At 40.6% G+C, this 16,177-nt stretch overlaps 1 protein-coding gene across 12 annotated transcripts in view; it reads left to right on the forward strand.

The window, feature by feature from the left end:
* The window catches only part of Tfdp2 (transcription factor Dp-2), a 129,428-nt gene that overhangs the window by 90,969 nt on the left and 22,282 nt on the right, over positions 1-16,177 (forward strand). For 8 of the 12 annotated variants that reach the window (XM_031346172.1, XM_031346168.1, XM_031346165.1 and 5 more), the window contains 5 exons: positions 3,735-3,856; positions 6,902-6,949; positions 10,083-10,245; positions 12,667-12,813; positions 15,717-15,785. In XM_031346172.1, the coding sequence (XP_031202032.1) occupies positions 3,735-3,856; positions 6,902-6,949; positions 10,083-10,245; positions 12,667-12,813; positions 15,717-15,785 (549 nt within the window). Of the gene's footprint in view, positions 1-266; positions 314-1,102; positions 1,147-3,734; positions 3,857-6,901; positions 6,950-10,082; positions 10,246-12,666; positions 12,814-15,716; positions 15,786-16,177 lie in introns of those variants that run through there. The other 4 variants (XM_031346164.1, XM_031346171.1, XM_031346161.1 and 1 more) reach the window with 4 other exon arrangements.

Genomic DNA, 16,177 nt, shown 5'->3' on the forward strand with positions numbered 1-16,177 from the left:
TCCATCTTCTGCGCTATTCTCAACATGATCTTCCAAGCTCCTACAGAATTCCCACAGAATCCCACAGAATTCTTAACAATCAGTGGTTCTTCTAACTCAAAGTTCCAAAGTCCTTCCACAGTCCTCCCCAAAACATGGTCAGGTTGTCACAGGGATACCCCACTATGCTGGTACCAATTTTGTATTAGTCAGGGTTTCTATTCCTGCACAACATCATGACCAAGAAGCGAGTTGGGGAGAAAAGGGTTTATTGAGCTTACACTTCCACATGGCTGTTGATCACCAGAAGAAGTCAGGACTGGAACTCAAGCAGGTCAGGAAGCAGGAGCTGATACAGAGGCCATGGAGGGATGTTATTTACTGGCTTGCTTCCCCTGGCTTGCTCAGCCTGCTCTCTTATAGAGCCCAATACCTCCAGTCCAGGGATGGCACCACACACAAGGAACAATTGAGAAAATGCCCCACAGCTGGATCTCATGGAGGCACTTCCCCAACTGAAGCTCCCTTCTGTGATAACTCCAACCTGTGTCAAGTTGACACACAAAACTAGCCAGTACAGTATGTATGTAGTTTTTTTTGATACACTGGGTATCCCAGAAGAGTTTGACTTGCTATGTAGGTAGGTTGACCAGGCTGACCTTGAACTTTTGGTAATCCTCTTTTGTCTATCAGGTACTGGGATGATAGGAATGTGTTACTGTGTTTAACCAAAATACTTCATTTAATAGTATGAGGTAAAGTTGCGAGGGGGAAAAATGAAGATGGAATTATATTTGTCAATGCAAAATACAACTCTGATTTCAAAGGAAATGAGTTTATTTTGAGACAAATACAAGTGGCCCATGGCCTGAGAACATAGATTCAAGTTATTCCAAATGACATGTTTCCCTGTAGAAGTGATTACACGGACTCTTTTTACTATCACAGATTTTTCTTTTATTGGATATTTTATTTATTCACATTTCAAATGTTATCCCCTTTCCTGGTTTCCCCTCTAGAAACCTCCTATCCCACTCCCCTTCCCCTGCTTCTATGAGGGTGCTCCCCCACCCACCCACCCTTTTCTGCCTCACTACCCTGGCATTCCCCTACACTGAGCCATTGAGCCTTCACAGGACCAAGGGCCTCTCCTCCCATTGATGCCAGGTAAGACCATCCTCTGCTACATATGTGACTGGAGCCATGGGTTGCCCCATGTGTATTCTCTGGTTAGTGGTTTAGTGCCAGGGAGTTCAGGGGGATCTGGTTGGTTGATACTGTTGTTCTTCCTATGGGATTGCAAACCCCTTCAGATCCTTCAGTTCTCTCTCTAACTCCTCCATTGGCAGACCCCAGGCTCAGTCCAATGGTTGGCTATGAAACCACCTCTGTATTTGTCAGGCTCTGGAAGCTTTATCTAGCTCCTGTCAGAATAGTGTCTGGGTTTGGTGACTGTATATGGGGTGGATCCTCAGGTGCGGCAATTTCTAGATGGCCTTTCTTTCAGTATCTACTCTACACTTTGTCTCCATATTTCCTCCCGTGAATATTTTGTTCTCCCTTCTAAGAAGGACTGAAGCATCCACACTTTGGTCTTCCTCTTCTTAAACTTCGTGTGGTCTGTGAATTGTATCTTGGGTATTCTGAGCTTTTGGGCTAATACCCACTTATGAGTGAATGCATATCATGTGTGATCTTTTGTGATTGGGTTACCTCACTCAGGATGATATCTTATAGTTCTGTCCATTTCCCTAAGAATTTCATGAAGTCATTATTTTTAATAGCTGAGTAGTACTCCATTGTGTAAATGTACCACATTTTCTGTATCCATTCCTCTGTTGAAGGTCATCTGGGTTCTTTCCAGCTTCTGGCTGTTATAAATAAGGCTGCTTTGAATAAAGTGGAGCATGTCTCCTTGTTATATTTTGGAGCATCTTTTGGGTATATGCCCAGGAGTTGTAAAGCTGGGTCCTCAGGTAGTACTATGTCCAATTTTCTGAGGAACCTCCAGACTGATTTCCAGAGTGGTTGTACCAGCTTACAACCCTGATTACATGGATTCTTGTCAGTCCCAGAACAAAGATAGTCATCAGCCAATACATTGATTCCTGAGGACATCAAGTAGGCAGGGTACAACAAAATGAAAAAAACTGCTGAAGCTCTCTTAGTTGCTATCTGATGAAATTCTCAGCTTTTGGCTTAGTCAAAGCTAGTCTGCCAAGATATATTCCAAAAGGGATATTCAGCCAGATACAGAGGTTAATGATAAATGAGACTATTAGAGGAACTAAAGATACTCCAGTATCATTTTGGTTCTTCATTTGTAACATCTTAACTCTCCACTGACACGAAATTCTGAAGTTCAGATCAGTACAGAAGGTACATTTGGCTTTTTCAGGGAACTTACTTTTGCATTGTGTAACAATCAAGATTATAATGTGGTTTTGCATGTATATTGGGTTCTGAAGATCTAATTTACTGTTATCCCAGGTCACAGAAATCAGGCTCTACTACAATTGTAGACTCAATTTCAAATAAACCTCTTATTTTCTCTCTTTAATACAGTGCCTCTGGTTGGAGGTTTTGTTTGCTTGCTTTTAATACAGTGCCTCATTTGGTGGCCCTAGTTGGCTTCAAACTTGCTAAGATCCTCTTACTTCTGCCTCCCAAGTACTAGGATTAAAAATTGATTTGTGTACGAGCATTTTATATACATATGTGCTTGACAGCAAGAAACATGCATTAGTTACCTTACTATATTCTCTCTGCCTATTCGAATATTTGAGGCAGAGCATCTCCCTGAACATGGAGCATGCATATTTTCAGTTGTACTGGAAGCAGTAACAATTCCTGTATCCGTAATTTAGAGCGTGATTACAGGTATGTATGGTGTGCCCAGCTTATGGGATTCAGACTCCTGCCCTTTACAGTTACTCAGCAAGTACTCTTAACCAAGGAGCCATCTCTGCAGCTCCCAAAGTGCTTACCACAGGGAAAAAAAGCTTTTCACTTTTCTGATGGTAAGAAATTGTCAGTTTCCAGGTTAATCCTTCTAAATTGCTGTTCACTTACTTGAATCTACACTGTGACATCATGTCAGGAATCAGGGTACTGGTGTTTTAAGATGCTAGCATAGAATTAAATCAAAGGTACTAGTGACTGCTTAGATGATCATCTCTAAGAGCACTGCCTTCCCATATGTTAGCCAGAAACATTCCGTCTGTCTGCCTGCCTGCCTGCCTACCTGCCTGCCTGCCTGCCTACCTACCTACCTATCTATCATCTATCTATCTATCTATCTATCTATCTATCTATCTATCTATCTATCTATCTATCTATCTATCGGGTCTTTTACCTGCATTTATGTCTATGCACCATTTGTGTACCTGATGCCTGAGGAGGCCAGAAGAGGGCATTGTCTCCCCTGGGATTGGAGTTACAGATGTTGTGAGCTGCCACCCCCATGTGGATGCAGAGAATGAAAACCAGGTCCTCTAGAAGAGCGGCCAGTGCTCTCAACTATCTCTAGCTCCCCCTTCCTTTTTTAAAAGTTAAATTAAAAGTTGTTTTTTAAACATATATGCTTATTTATTTGAGACAGGGTCTTACTCTATAGCCCTAGCTGGCCTGGAACTCTGTATGTAGTAAATCAGACTAGCCTCAAGCTCACAGAAATCCTCCTGCCTTTGCCTCCCTAGGACTGGCATTAAAGGCATGAATACTTAAATTTTATTTTCTTGTTACCAACTTTACAGATTATAAGCACACCACAGAGAATTACCAATCCAGGAAGTGTTCTGATTGGGAGTCCATATACCCCTGCACCCGCAATGGTCACTCAGACCCACATAGCTGAGGCTGCTGGCTGGGTTCCCAGGTAAGAGTGTCAGAAATTACTGTTTCTAAGCCTCCCACCCCCTTACTAGCTCCCTGTCCTATCTTCTTCCTACCTCCCTCCTTTTACATTTTATATTTATTTATTTTGTGAATGTGCACACATAATGCCATGGAGTGTGTGTAGAAGTTAGGGAAGAACTTTGGGAGTCATTGTGTGAGTCCTAGAGATCAAACTTAGTTTCTCAGTCTTGCCAGCAGGTGCCTCTCTATTTGTCATCTCACCAGCCCAAAGATTTTTAATTATGTATATGTGTGTATGTAGGGGGTGGAGTATGTGACCAAGGGTACAGGTGCTGTTGAGTGCAGAAAAGAGCATTGGGTCACTGGAACTGGAGCTACAGGCACTTGTGAGCCACCCAATGCAGATGCAATAAACTAGGGAACTGTGGTCCCCTAAGAGATCAGCGTGGACTCTCCAGAAGTTATTTTTCAAATTTTTGTGTCTGTGTGTGTGGTGTTTGTGTGAGCATATGTATTTGTGAATATACGTGTGTGTGAGCATATGTATTTGTGAATATACGTGTGTGTATGTGTGTGTGTGTGTGTGTGTACGTGTGTGCGCGTGTACGCGTGTGTATATATGGAGACCACAGGGTAACACAGGGTTTCTGCCTTGATTGTTTGCCATTTTATTTACTAAAGGGAAGTTTTTTGTTGAAGCCAACTTGCCAATTTGGCTAATCTACCTCACCATTTTACTCCAATAATCCCCTAACTTGGCCTCCTGAGTAAATGCTGGGATTACAGGCAGGTCACCCCAAAGTCATACCTTTTATGTATGTGCCAGGGTGTGGTCCTCAGGCTTGCATGGCAAGTGTCTTCTACTCTGAGCCTTTTCCCCAGCCCTATGTTCTCTTGTTTTGTTAATCTAGTTCTATTGGTTGGTTTTTTGGGTCGGGGGGGGGGGCGGTTATTTATTTTGTTTTGGGAGGTCTTAAGATGGAGTCCTGATCAGACTGCCTGTACCTGCTAAGTGCTGGGAGTTCGGTGGTTTTTGTTGTTGGAGACAGAGCCTTGGCATATTACCCTGGCTAACCTGATACTAGATGCATAGTACAACTAGCATTGAATATTCTTTTGCCTCAGCCTTTTGAATATTGAGATTACAGTTATTTGCTCTGATACCCAGCTAGTTTAGATCTTTAGAAACTAATATATTGCTTTAAAATCAGCAATTATAATTGGGCTCAGGATATAGCCCAGGCTTGCCTCCAGCCTGGAGTTGCCCATAAGCAGGTATCACCATGTCCAATGAGTACAACCATATTTAAGCTGAGAAAAACAATTTAACTTATAACTAGATCTCCTGACTCTAAAATTCTAAAGTAGGACTACTTTTATGATTATAATACTTAGCTGCTTGGAGATATAAAAATGAATTTTATATTGTTTTGACACATAAGGAAGGAGTTGTGTTAAGTGTTGGCTTTACTCGTGAGTCTTCCTTCTACTTTCCTAAAACTCAGAAAAGAAACTAGGAGGCTGAAGAGATGGCTCAATGGTTAAGAGCACTGACTGCTCTTCCAGAGGACCTGAGTTCAATTCCCAGCAACCACATGGTGGCTCACAACCAACTGTAATAGGATATGATGTCCTCTTCTGGTGTGTCTGAAGACAGCTATAGTGTACTCACAGGCATGAAATAAATAAATCTTAAAAAAGAGAGAGAGAGAGAGAAATAAGAAACTAGGAAAAGAGGACAAATGTATTAACATTTTCATGAAAACTTCCCTTGATTTTTTTTTTTTAAATAAATATAGGCAATATTCCTTTTTTGGGTTTTTTTGTTTTATTTTTTTGATTTTTTTTTGGGATAGGGTTTCTCTGTGTAGCCCTGGCTATCCTGAGCCTCACTCTGTAGATCAGGCTTGCCTCAAACTCAGAAATCTGCCAGCCTCTGCCTCCCAAGTGCTGGGATTAAAGGCGTGCGCCACCACCGCCCGGCGGCAATATTCCTTTTGTTACCATTTTACCATCATTACTACCAAACCCTTTTTCATCTTTGTTTATGAAATGCCTTCTACTAGCTTTTCTCCTCTGTCACCTCTGCACCCCATCTTCTGTAAAAGGTAATTAACAGGAGTGTATTGCAGTAATCCCAGTGCTGGAGAGACTGAGGCAAGATGACCAGAGAGGCAAGTTAAGAGCGCTCGAGGGCAGCCTGGGTTACATAGGAAAACCTTGTCTCTCAGGGGTGGAGCAGTGGGGCAGAGTAGAAGCGAGAAAGGCAAAGCTGAAAAAAGGCTCAGAGTTTGGTTCCTAGCACCCACATCAGACGGCTCATAATCACCTCTCTCCAAGACGTCCCAACACCACCTGCTAGCCTCTGTGGGCACCACATACCTGTGACTTAGACACACATAGACACACACACACGCACATACACATAAATACAAGTTAAAAGGATAAAAGGAAAATATTAAAATAATACTCCAAGCCTTATTTTTATCAGTTTTGAAGTCTTATTCTTGAGGTATATACTTGGTAACATACTGCTTGGAGTGAGTGTGGAGCACACAGTCAAAGTCACCTTGTTTCAAGGACACATTAGCTATTGCAGTGACAGCCCTGGCAAGTGCTTTATGCTTTATTCCATATACACATTGACAGACAGACATTCATAAGCTATAAAGACAAAACAGTTTTGTAAAAATTAATTTGTAAGCCGGGCGTGGTGGCGCACGCCTTTAATCCCAGCACTTGGGGGCAGAGGCAGGCGGATTTCTGAGTTCGAGGCCAGTCTGGTCTACAGAGTGCATTCCAGGACAGCCAGGGCTACACAGAGAAACCCTGTCTCAAAAAAAAAAAAAAAAATTAATTTGTAAATCTGTACTGTTTTTCTCCCCAAGTACTCATTGAACTTATTCCAATTTTGGATTAATATGTTGTCATGCCTTTATCTCATTGTAAAAATAAGTTTTCTTTTGTGTACATTCAGTGTAGAGTGAGATAGTTTATAATAAATTATTTAAGAAATAGAGCTGTGTTTATGTGTTGTGCTTAAGCTATCTTTTTGTCTTTTTAGTGATAGAAAACGAGCTAGAGAATTTATAGACTCTGAGTTTTCAGAAAGGTGAGTATGAGTGTGCTTCGTGTTGTATTCCACATGGAAAGGGGCGTTTCCTTTGCAGCTTTGACTTTATTTAGTTTCTACCATTATTTCATTCTACATTGAGATTTTCAATTCAGTTATTTGTGGTTTCAGTAGATAGCTTGTGACATTTGTCATTTCCTTCCCTTGTTTTGGGAAAGACAGTGTTCTTACAAAGCGAATGCATTCCATAGTACCCTAACTTGCCCAAACTTCTAAACAGTTGTTGGAGTTTTTTAGTTTGTTTTGTTTTGTTTTGTTTTTTGCTTTGCTTGGCTTTTAACTAGTTCTAGATCATAGCAAACACTTATTTCTCTAGACACTTTTTAGGGTATAAGGTCATCTTTTCTTAGAATGTTAGTACAGTGATTTTCCTTCCTGGTTGTATAGCAGAAGCACTGTAATGTAGAAATGTCTCTCGAGTCAGTTATGTCTGGCATTGAGGAACGTCAATTTAAAAGCTAGGAATATGGCTCAGTGGTGAAGCTCTGTATGGTGTTATTAGTCCTAGCTCTGTTCTCAGCACTGGTGGGAAAAAGACAAGAACTGTTGGCTTAGAGCCCTTATATGAGCCTAAGTTCAAAATGACATGCTGGCTGCTGTACTAGGTGTACCATATTAGTATTACAGTGTGTTAAAATGTGAGTTGTCATCTCAGGGTCCATTGACCTGATAAGATGATTGTTCCCTTAATAAGGCCTTGCCAGTGGTTTTTACAACATCTCTAGCTCTTAGAGAATTGTAAGCCAGCCTGGGCTAATGTGAGACCCTTTCCTCAACTGAAAAAACAAAATAGTATAATCTTATTCTAGCAACAAATAGAAATAGTTAATAAGCTTATTAAACAATACTCATCAGTGTTAGTCAGTTAAAAAATAGGGCTGGAGAGATGGCTCAGGGGTTAAGAGCACTAACAGCTCTACTGAAGGTCCTGAGTTCAAATCCCAGCATGGTGGTTCACAACCATCTGTAATGAGATCTGACGTCCTCTTCTAGTGTGTCTGAAGACAGCAGTGTACTTACATATAATAAATAAATAAATCTTTAAAAATAAAAATAAAAACAAGTAAAAACTACAGTGTAGTACTAAGTATAGGTAAACCCTAACTTATTAGTGTTGTAAGTATATGCTGAACATAAATTCATACATGTACCCACAAATATTAAAAAGTTTTTTAGATATATTTACTTTTATGCATATGAGTGTTTTGCCTGCACATACATACATACATTGGGAGGCTCAAAAATGAAAAACAAAGAAACACACACACACACACACACTCCTACCTAATGAAATAAGGATTTTGGGGAAGTGTACCTAATGAAATAAGGATTTTGGGGAAGTGTTTTGTTGGTGTTTTTGTGTGTGTGTGTGTGTGTGTGTGTGTGTGTGTGTTTTCTTTGTTTTTCATTTTTGAGCCTCCCAAATTTTAGTATTGCAGGTATGTGTCATCATGCTTGGCAATTAAAGAGGGTTTGGGGTGGGTGTGTGTGTGTGTGTGTGTGTGTGTGTGTGAGTGAGTGTGAGTGACATACATATGGGTGCTCTTGAAGGCCAGAGAGGGCATTGGATCTCCTGGAGCTGTTGTTAGGGTGGCTGTGGGCTGCCTGATGTGGATGCTGGAAACCAAACTCTGGTCTTCTGTAAGAAAAGAATTTTTTTTTTTTTAACTGCTGAGTCATCTCTCTAGCCCTAACATTTTCAAAATTACATTGATTGATCGATCGGTTGGTTGACTGATTGATTGATTGATTGATTTTGTTTATCAGTGTTCATGTGCATATGTCACTGAACAGTTATATAAGTCAGAGGACAATTTTATGGAATTAGTTTTTTTCTTGTTTGGGGTCCAAGTCTAACTTGGGTCATTGGACTTGGAGACAAATACCTTTTATTTCTTGAGCCATCTCACCAGCCTCTCAGAGTGTACCTACTACTAAGACTCTCAACTCAGACTTTGCAATGTCTCTGTTTCTTTCTTTCCATATCAATCAGATGCTTAGTGTTACTACTTTTTGCCTTTCAAGTTTTGCAATTCTGTTTGTTCCCCTTCCCTTCACTGACCCAGTTCCGGGTCATCACCTCAGCTGTTGTAGTAGCTTCTTAGCTGACTTTTCTTTCACCTATTTCTCCATAAACTCACCTTCCACTTTAACACAAGAATTTCTGCCTATGTCAGTAAGCATCTCACTGTGCAACTCAAAAACCACTTAGTGGTTTCACTGCATTTTAAAAGTAGCCTGTGAGATACAGTATATGTACTCTGGGGTGCATTAATGATTCTTTCCTAATTGTATTCGTCAGGGTTCTCTAAAGGAACAGAAGTACTAGAATGAATATGCACACACTAAAAAGCAATCTAGACTGATTTGTAGGGTGTGGTCTGGGTAGTCTAGCAATGACTGTTTCATAGTGGAAAAAGCCAAGAAGCCCTAGTAATTCAGCCTATGAGGCTGGATGTCTCAGCATTTCCATCCTGAAGCTGAAGTTCTGGAAGATTCCTGGAGAGCTACTGGTCTTTGGTGAATGTTGAAATCCTGAAGGAATTGGATCTAAAACTATTGAAGGAAAGCCTCAGCCACAGGACAGATGAGCTTGCCAGTGAGAACAAGGACAGACAAGCAGGCAGAAGGCAGACTTCCCTTCTTCTGGGTCCTTTATCTGGGCTGCTACCAGAAGGTGTGGCTGAGAATTAAGGTGAATGAATCTCTTTGCTTCAGAGAATCTGATTAAGAAAATCTGAAGGAGCTGGGCAAAGTGGCGCACACCTTTAGTCTTACACATGGGGGGCAGAAGCAGGTGGATCTCTTGAGTTCAAGGCCAGCCTGGTCTATAGAGTGAGCTCCAGGACAGCCAGGGATACACAGAGAAACCCTTTCTGGAAAAAACAAAAACAAAAAAAAAAACAAAAAACAAACAAAAAAAAAGGAATGACATTATAGAAAAGCATTCTGTATTTCTATATATTGTTACACTCTTAAGATAAAAATTAAATTTGTAAATTTTCTTCATTTGTAACAGAAACAATCTTCTGGTTTTTTTACATAGTTTTGTAGAGGAAGTCTCTAGGTATAATGGAATATGAATTTTTTCACCAATCTTTTTCTCTTCTAGTAAAAGAAGCAAAAAAGGAGATAAAAATGGGAAAGGCTTGAGACATTTTTCAATGAAGGTGTGTGAGAAAGTTCAGCGGAAAGGCACAACATCATACAATGAAGTAGCTGATGAGCTGGTGTCCGAGTTTACCAATTCAAGTAACCATCTGGCCGCTGATTCGGTAGGTGGATCATGAGTTATACACGGACTGTGACTCCTGGATTCAGTATATATCTGTTGGTTTGTGTTGTAGATGTGAGGAATCTGGAAACTTGGGAATCCTTTAATTGAGAGTTCGCTATTTATTTGTATGTTTGTGTATATGATATTTGTGGATACATGCATACCATGACACATTTGTAGAGATCAGAGGACAATGTTGTGGGGTCAGTCTCATCCTCCCACCTTCACCTGAGGTCATCAGGCACACAAATGGAAATGCTTTACCTTGCTAGTGCATGTCTGTAGCCCACAAAGATAAACTTTTTTGTTTTTTTGAATCAAGATTTCTCTTTATAGCCCTGACTATCCTGGAATTTGCTTTGTAAATTAGTCTAACCTTGAATTTAGGGATCTGCCTGCCTCTGCCTTCTGAGTGCTGGGATTAAAGATTTGTGCCACCACTGCCTGGCAATATTTTTAAAATACAATATTGGGGTCCTGTAAATTTGGGGACACTTAGGAGATTGAAGCCAGCTTGTAGTATAATGAGCACAAAGCTAACCTGAGTTACATAGTGACACACACCCCCCACTCCCATGTCAAATAACAAAAATAGAAAAGTTCAGAATCCTAGGATTTTACCCAGAAAATGATTTTAAATGAAGCCTACAATGTGATGAATACAATATTTATATTCAGGTCCATAATTTAAACTTTTTATTGATTTAAGATTTCATTTTATATTTCAGTGGGCTCAAATCACTGTAAATTTATTCATTCAATAAAAGTCTTATTACCAAAAGTAATGAAAAGTTGGCTGAACTAATCAGTGTGCAGAGAGTACAGAAGTGTTTTGGGACATAGACTGAATACACTGGTCTGCACTGGTCCATGAACCATATTATAAGAGGCACAGGTCACAGACCTGAAAACATGCATTCTTGATGTGTGTGTACATATGTATGTTGTCTATTGTATACATGTTTGTAGAGGCTCATACATGAGCGTGCAGATGCCAGAGGTAACATTGGGTGTCTTGCTTTGTCAGTTGTCACCTCATTTTTGTTTGTTTGTTTATAGGCAGGGTCTCAGTTTGCACATCTGACTGGCCTGGAATCACCATGCAGACCAGACTGCCCTTGAACTCATAGAGCACCACTTGCTTCTGCCTCCCAAGTGCTGGGAGTAAAGACATGGTACCATTCCTGGCATCCTCACATGAAGCCTGGGTTTCTCACTGAACTTGAAGCCTAATGATTGGCTAGCTTGGGAGGCCAGTAAACACCTAGGGTCCGCATGTCTTCGCTGCCCTTGTATTAGTGTTGGCTTTTACATGGGTGATGGGGATCTAGACTTAGGTTCTCGTCCTTGCATAGCAAGCACTTACCCACTCAGCTATCTCCCTAGCTCTTGATATTTTTAAAGTATAAAATTATTCCAAATAATGCAGGCACTTTGACTACTTTACCTCTCTATGTATATATTTGTTACAATATTAATTTTTATTATCTTGGATTTCTTAGGAAAACAGTTGAGGCTTGCCCACATCTTTGTGTTTTCTGCGTCTCTAAGCTTCCATTTTAGTCCTCTTCTCCCACCCAAGAAGCCCCTGTAGTATTTCTGTCAGCCTCGTGGTAGTATAACATTTGCTTCTGAGGTTATTTTGTATTAAAGGAGTCTTCAGGGCTGGAGATATAACCCAGTTGGAGGACACTTTTTTTTTTAAGATTTATTTATTTTATGTATATGGGTATACTATAGCTGTACAGGTGGTTGTGAGCCTTCATGTGGTTGTTGGGAATTTAATTTTTGGCCCTCTGCTCACTCTGGTCGGCCCCACTCACTCAGTCCCAGAGATTTATTTATTAGTAGTAGTATACTCTTGCTGTCTTCAGATGCACCAGAAGAAGGCGTCAGATCTCATTATGGGTGGTTGTGAGCCATCATGTGGTTGCTGGGATTTGAACCTTCAGAAGAGCAGTCAGTGTTCTTACCCACTGAGCCATTTCGCCAACCCCAGTAGAACACTTTTTCAGCATGCATGAGGCCTGGGGTTCAACACTCAGAACCACCTAAAAAAATAAACAGACAAATAAATGGAAAGTGTCTTCAAAACTAGTAAGATAACTCAGCTGACAAAGGCATTTTCCACCAAGCCTGATGACCTGAGGTCAGTCACAGGATTCATGTGATGGAAAAAGTGATTGGGCTTCCACTCTACGTGGACAATATAGCAAGAATTTATGTCCACCGCTCCCTCCCCAAGTACACACACAAGTAAAAATGTTAAGTTTACAAATGTCTTCATTACATATTAAATTCTGAAGATGTTTTCACTGGGCATAGAATTTTTTCAGTACTTGGGAGAAGCTATTGTTAATATCAACAGCATGTGAAAGATAACCTTTAAAATTCACCACTTAATAAAAATATTTTTTAGCAGGCTTATGATCAGAAGAACATTAGACGAAGAGTTTATGATGCTTTAAATGTACTAATGGCAATGAACATAATTTCAAAGGAAAAAAAAGAAATCAAGTGGATCGGCCTGCCTACCAATTCTGCTCAGGAATGCCAAAGCCTGGAAGTAAGTAGGGATGCTCTTGGGTAGTTAGCTGAGTTTTGTTCTTGTTTGTTTTGCATACAAGACATTTTCATTTAGAGATATAATTATATGATATTAAAATGTTCCTAGTTGTTCGTGTTTGCTTTACTTTAACATAACTCTGGGTAATTTTGAATTGGAAGAGTTTTGGAGATACAGTTCGCAGTTTATTTTACAAACCTGGAACCGAGGCACAAAATGTCAGTGAGTAGTTTGGGCAATAAGGTGCTTGGGCACCATATCTCCTGGGACTAGAGTTGCCGACAGTTGTGAGCTGCCATGTGGGTGCTGGGACTTGAATCCAGATCTTCTAGAAGAGCAGTGGTGTCCTTAACTGCTAAGCCATCTTTCCAGCCCCATCAGTGAACTTTTAAAAAATTATTTATTTGTATGTGTATGTACCCATTGGAGGCCAGAAGGAGGGTGTCAGATCTCCTAGAGATGGAGTTACGTGCACTTGTGGGCTGCCCAATATGAATGCTGGAAACTGAACTTGGAAACCAATCTTGGGTTCTTCGAAAGTGCAGCAAGTGCTCCTATCACTGAGTCACCTCAGCCCCAGTTCGTTGAATTTTTTTTTTTTAATTAGATGTTTTCTTTATTTACAATATCTCCAAAAAGAAATTAAAAAACAAAAAATAAAACAATCCCCTATTCCCTCCCCTCTCCCCCTGCTCATCAACCCACTGTCTCCCACTTCCTGGCCCTGGCATTCCCCTACACTGGGGCATAGAACCTTTACAGGGCCAAGGGCCTCTCCTCTCATTGATGACTGACTTGGCCATCCTCTGCTATACACATGCTGCTGGAGCCATGAGTCCCCCCATGTGTACTCTTTGGTTGGAGTTTTAGTCCCTGGGAGCTCTGAGAGCACTAGTGGCTTGTTTCCTGTGTTGCTTATTCAATATCCTAACTATAACTGTGGAAGCTGTAACTACCTTTGACTCACTGTCAGTAAGTGACAAGACAGCATGTCATATGTGACCTTCACTAATTCTAGGACAATATTTAAAAGCACTTTAGCTTGGTTAATTTTAAGCACTGTAGAAAAATGTCCTTAAATGAGTGTGTTTCTTGTCATGGTGTTTCTAAATTATTTTGTTGTAATTTTACTGTTAAGACCATATGAACTGAGGTTAACAGTGGCTCGTGGAAATAATTACAATTGGTTTCAAATCTTACTCAGTACTTTTGTACTCTACCCAACCTAGAAATTATTATTATTATTATTATTATTATTATTATTATTATTATTATTATTATTAATAGTAGTAGTTCAAATAACAGAAAAAAAGACTCATCAAAGGCTACAGGGTAAGGTTTTTATGTGCTACAGTAGAAGTGTCTCCCTTCTCTTTTTCTTCTTCCTAAGTAGAATTTGAATATCATTTTAATTATATTATCAATAATATTAAGCTGATACTAAAGACCTATAAGCTAAAATCTACTAACATTACCATGTCCTTAACTACAGAAAAGATAAAGTTTAACACTAAAATCAAGACCCCAAGAAACAGTTGCTTTAATAAAGAAGATTAAAAAATAGAAAAATTGTCAAAAAATGTGATTTAATCTGGGCTCAAGGTAACAACTCTGTTGTAGTGCTCTTGCCACGTATGAATTGAGGCCCTAGATTCTATCTCAGGAGGAGGCAGAGAGGGGGCATACCCATGAAAACAAGGGATGGAAGAAGTGGGGAAAGGGGCAGAAGGTTGTCAAATGTTTAAGGGTGATTAGGGCGTTTATTTCATGGACCAAGACATGCACAAGAAAGTGTGCTTAGAGCTAAATGTGGCTAAGATATATAGCTATAGTGAAGTGATTCAGTCATTTCTGAATGTTGGGCAATGTCGGTCTGCTCTGGAAACAGTAGGAAGCTATTTTTAGAATGCTGGGTCCAACAGTCTGCACCTGTAATCCCAGCACTGAAAAGGTGTAGGCAGGGGGATCACCAGATCCTGTCATGTCTGGGTTACATAGTAATACTGTGTCTCAAAAAAATCTTTTTTAAATTAAAAATACCTGGTAGAAGTTTGGGCGGGGGGAGGGGGGAGACAGAGAAGGAAGGATTGGATGATCTGAGCTGAGTAGGTCAGAGAGGCACACTAGAGAAAGGATGGATATAACCAGCAGGTAGGGTGGTTTTGGTTGGTTGGTTAGTTGGTTTTGTTTTTTTCGAGATAGGGTTTCTCTGTGTAGCCCTGGCTGTCCTGGAACTCACTCCGTAGACCAGGCTGGCCTCGAACTCAGAGATCCGCCTGTCTCTGCCTCCCGAGTGCTGGGATTAAAGGTGTGTGCCACCACTGCCTGGCCGAGCAGGTCGGGTTTAGCCTTTATTCTTACTGCAGTGTCCCACAGATAAGTGTTCACATGACTTTTAAATAACACAAAGGATGGTAATGGTTAGTAGAACTATGAAAACGGGCAGAGGAGAGGGACAGATGAAATATTGTTGGAGCAGACAATTAAGGCTTGACTATTAAGGCTGACATGTCAAAGAAGAAATGTGCAAAAGTAGGCAAGACATGTTGGATTTGAGCCTAGCATGAGCTAAAGAGGGAGACCCTGTCTCAAAATACAATAGCAAAGGGCGAAAGAACAACTTTCTTTTAAATTCTTTGGGAGCTAGAGAGGTGGCTTGGTGGCTAAGAGTACTTGCTGCTCTTGCAGAGGACCAGGGTTCAGTTCCTGACACCCACATGGTAGCTTAGAGCCACCTATAACTCCAGGGGATCTAGTGCCCTCTTCTGGCTTCCAAGGACACCAGACACCAGACATGCATGTAGTGTACAGGCACACATGGAGGTAAAAGACTCATAGAATAAAAGTAAATGTTTAAAAAGTGATTTAAAGATGTGTTTGTTTTTATAACTTATGTTTTAAAGATAGAGAAGCAGAGGCGGATAGAACGGATAAAGCAGAAGCGGGCCCAGCTACAAGAACTTCTCCTTCAGGTAAAGATTTGGCATCTTTTTCTCTGCCTATTTGCTCCTAAAGCCAGTATGTTTGATAGTTATAACGTACTCAGATAGTATCTGGAAGAATATCAACAGCCCCATGCACTGTTGTTCACTGATCGTGAATGCTCAGCCTAACTCCCAAGCCCCACCTTGGGTGCAGCAGCTCCCTGAGTGCATTCATTCCTGCCTGAAGTTGGACTGTGGAGGAGTTTTGCTGTTTGTTATTTTGTCCCTAAGGTGGGCTCTTTCAGACGTATCAGCACTGGCAAGCTTTTTTGGCCTGACCTCTATAGTCTCTTCATCTAGTCTGTACTAAAAGGTGTATATTGTCTTCTACCAGAGGCAGAACAAGTCCCATTTCATGTTGAGAGAAAATATTTCTGCCA

This window comes from Mastomys coucha, unplaced genomic scaffold (genome assembly GCF_008632895.1).
Source record: "Mastomys coucha isolate ucsf_1 unplaced genomic scaffold, UCSF_Mcou_1 pScaffold23, whole genome shotgun sequence".
NCBI lineage: Eukaryota > Metazoa > Chordata > Mammalia > Rodentia > Muridae > Mastomys > Mastomys coucha.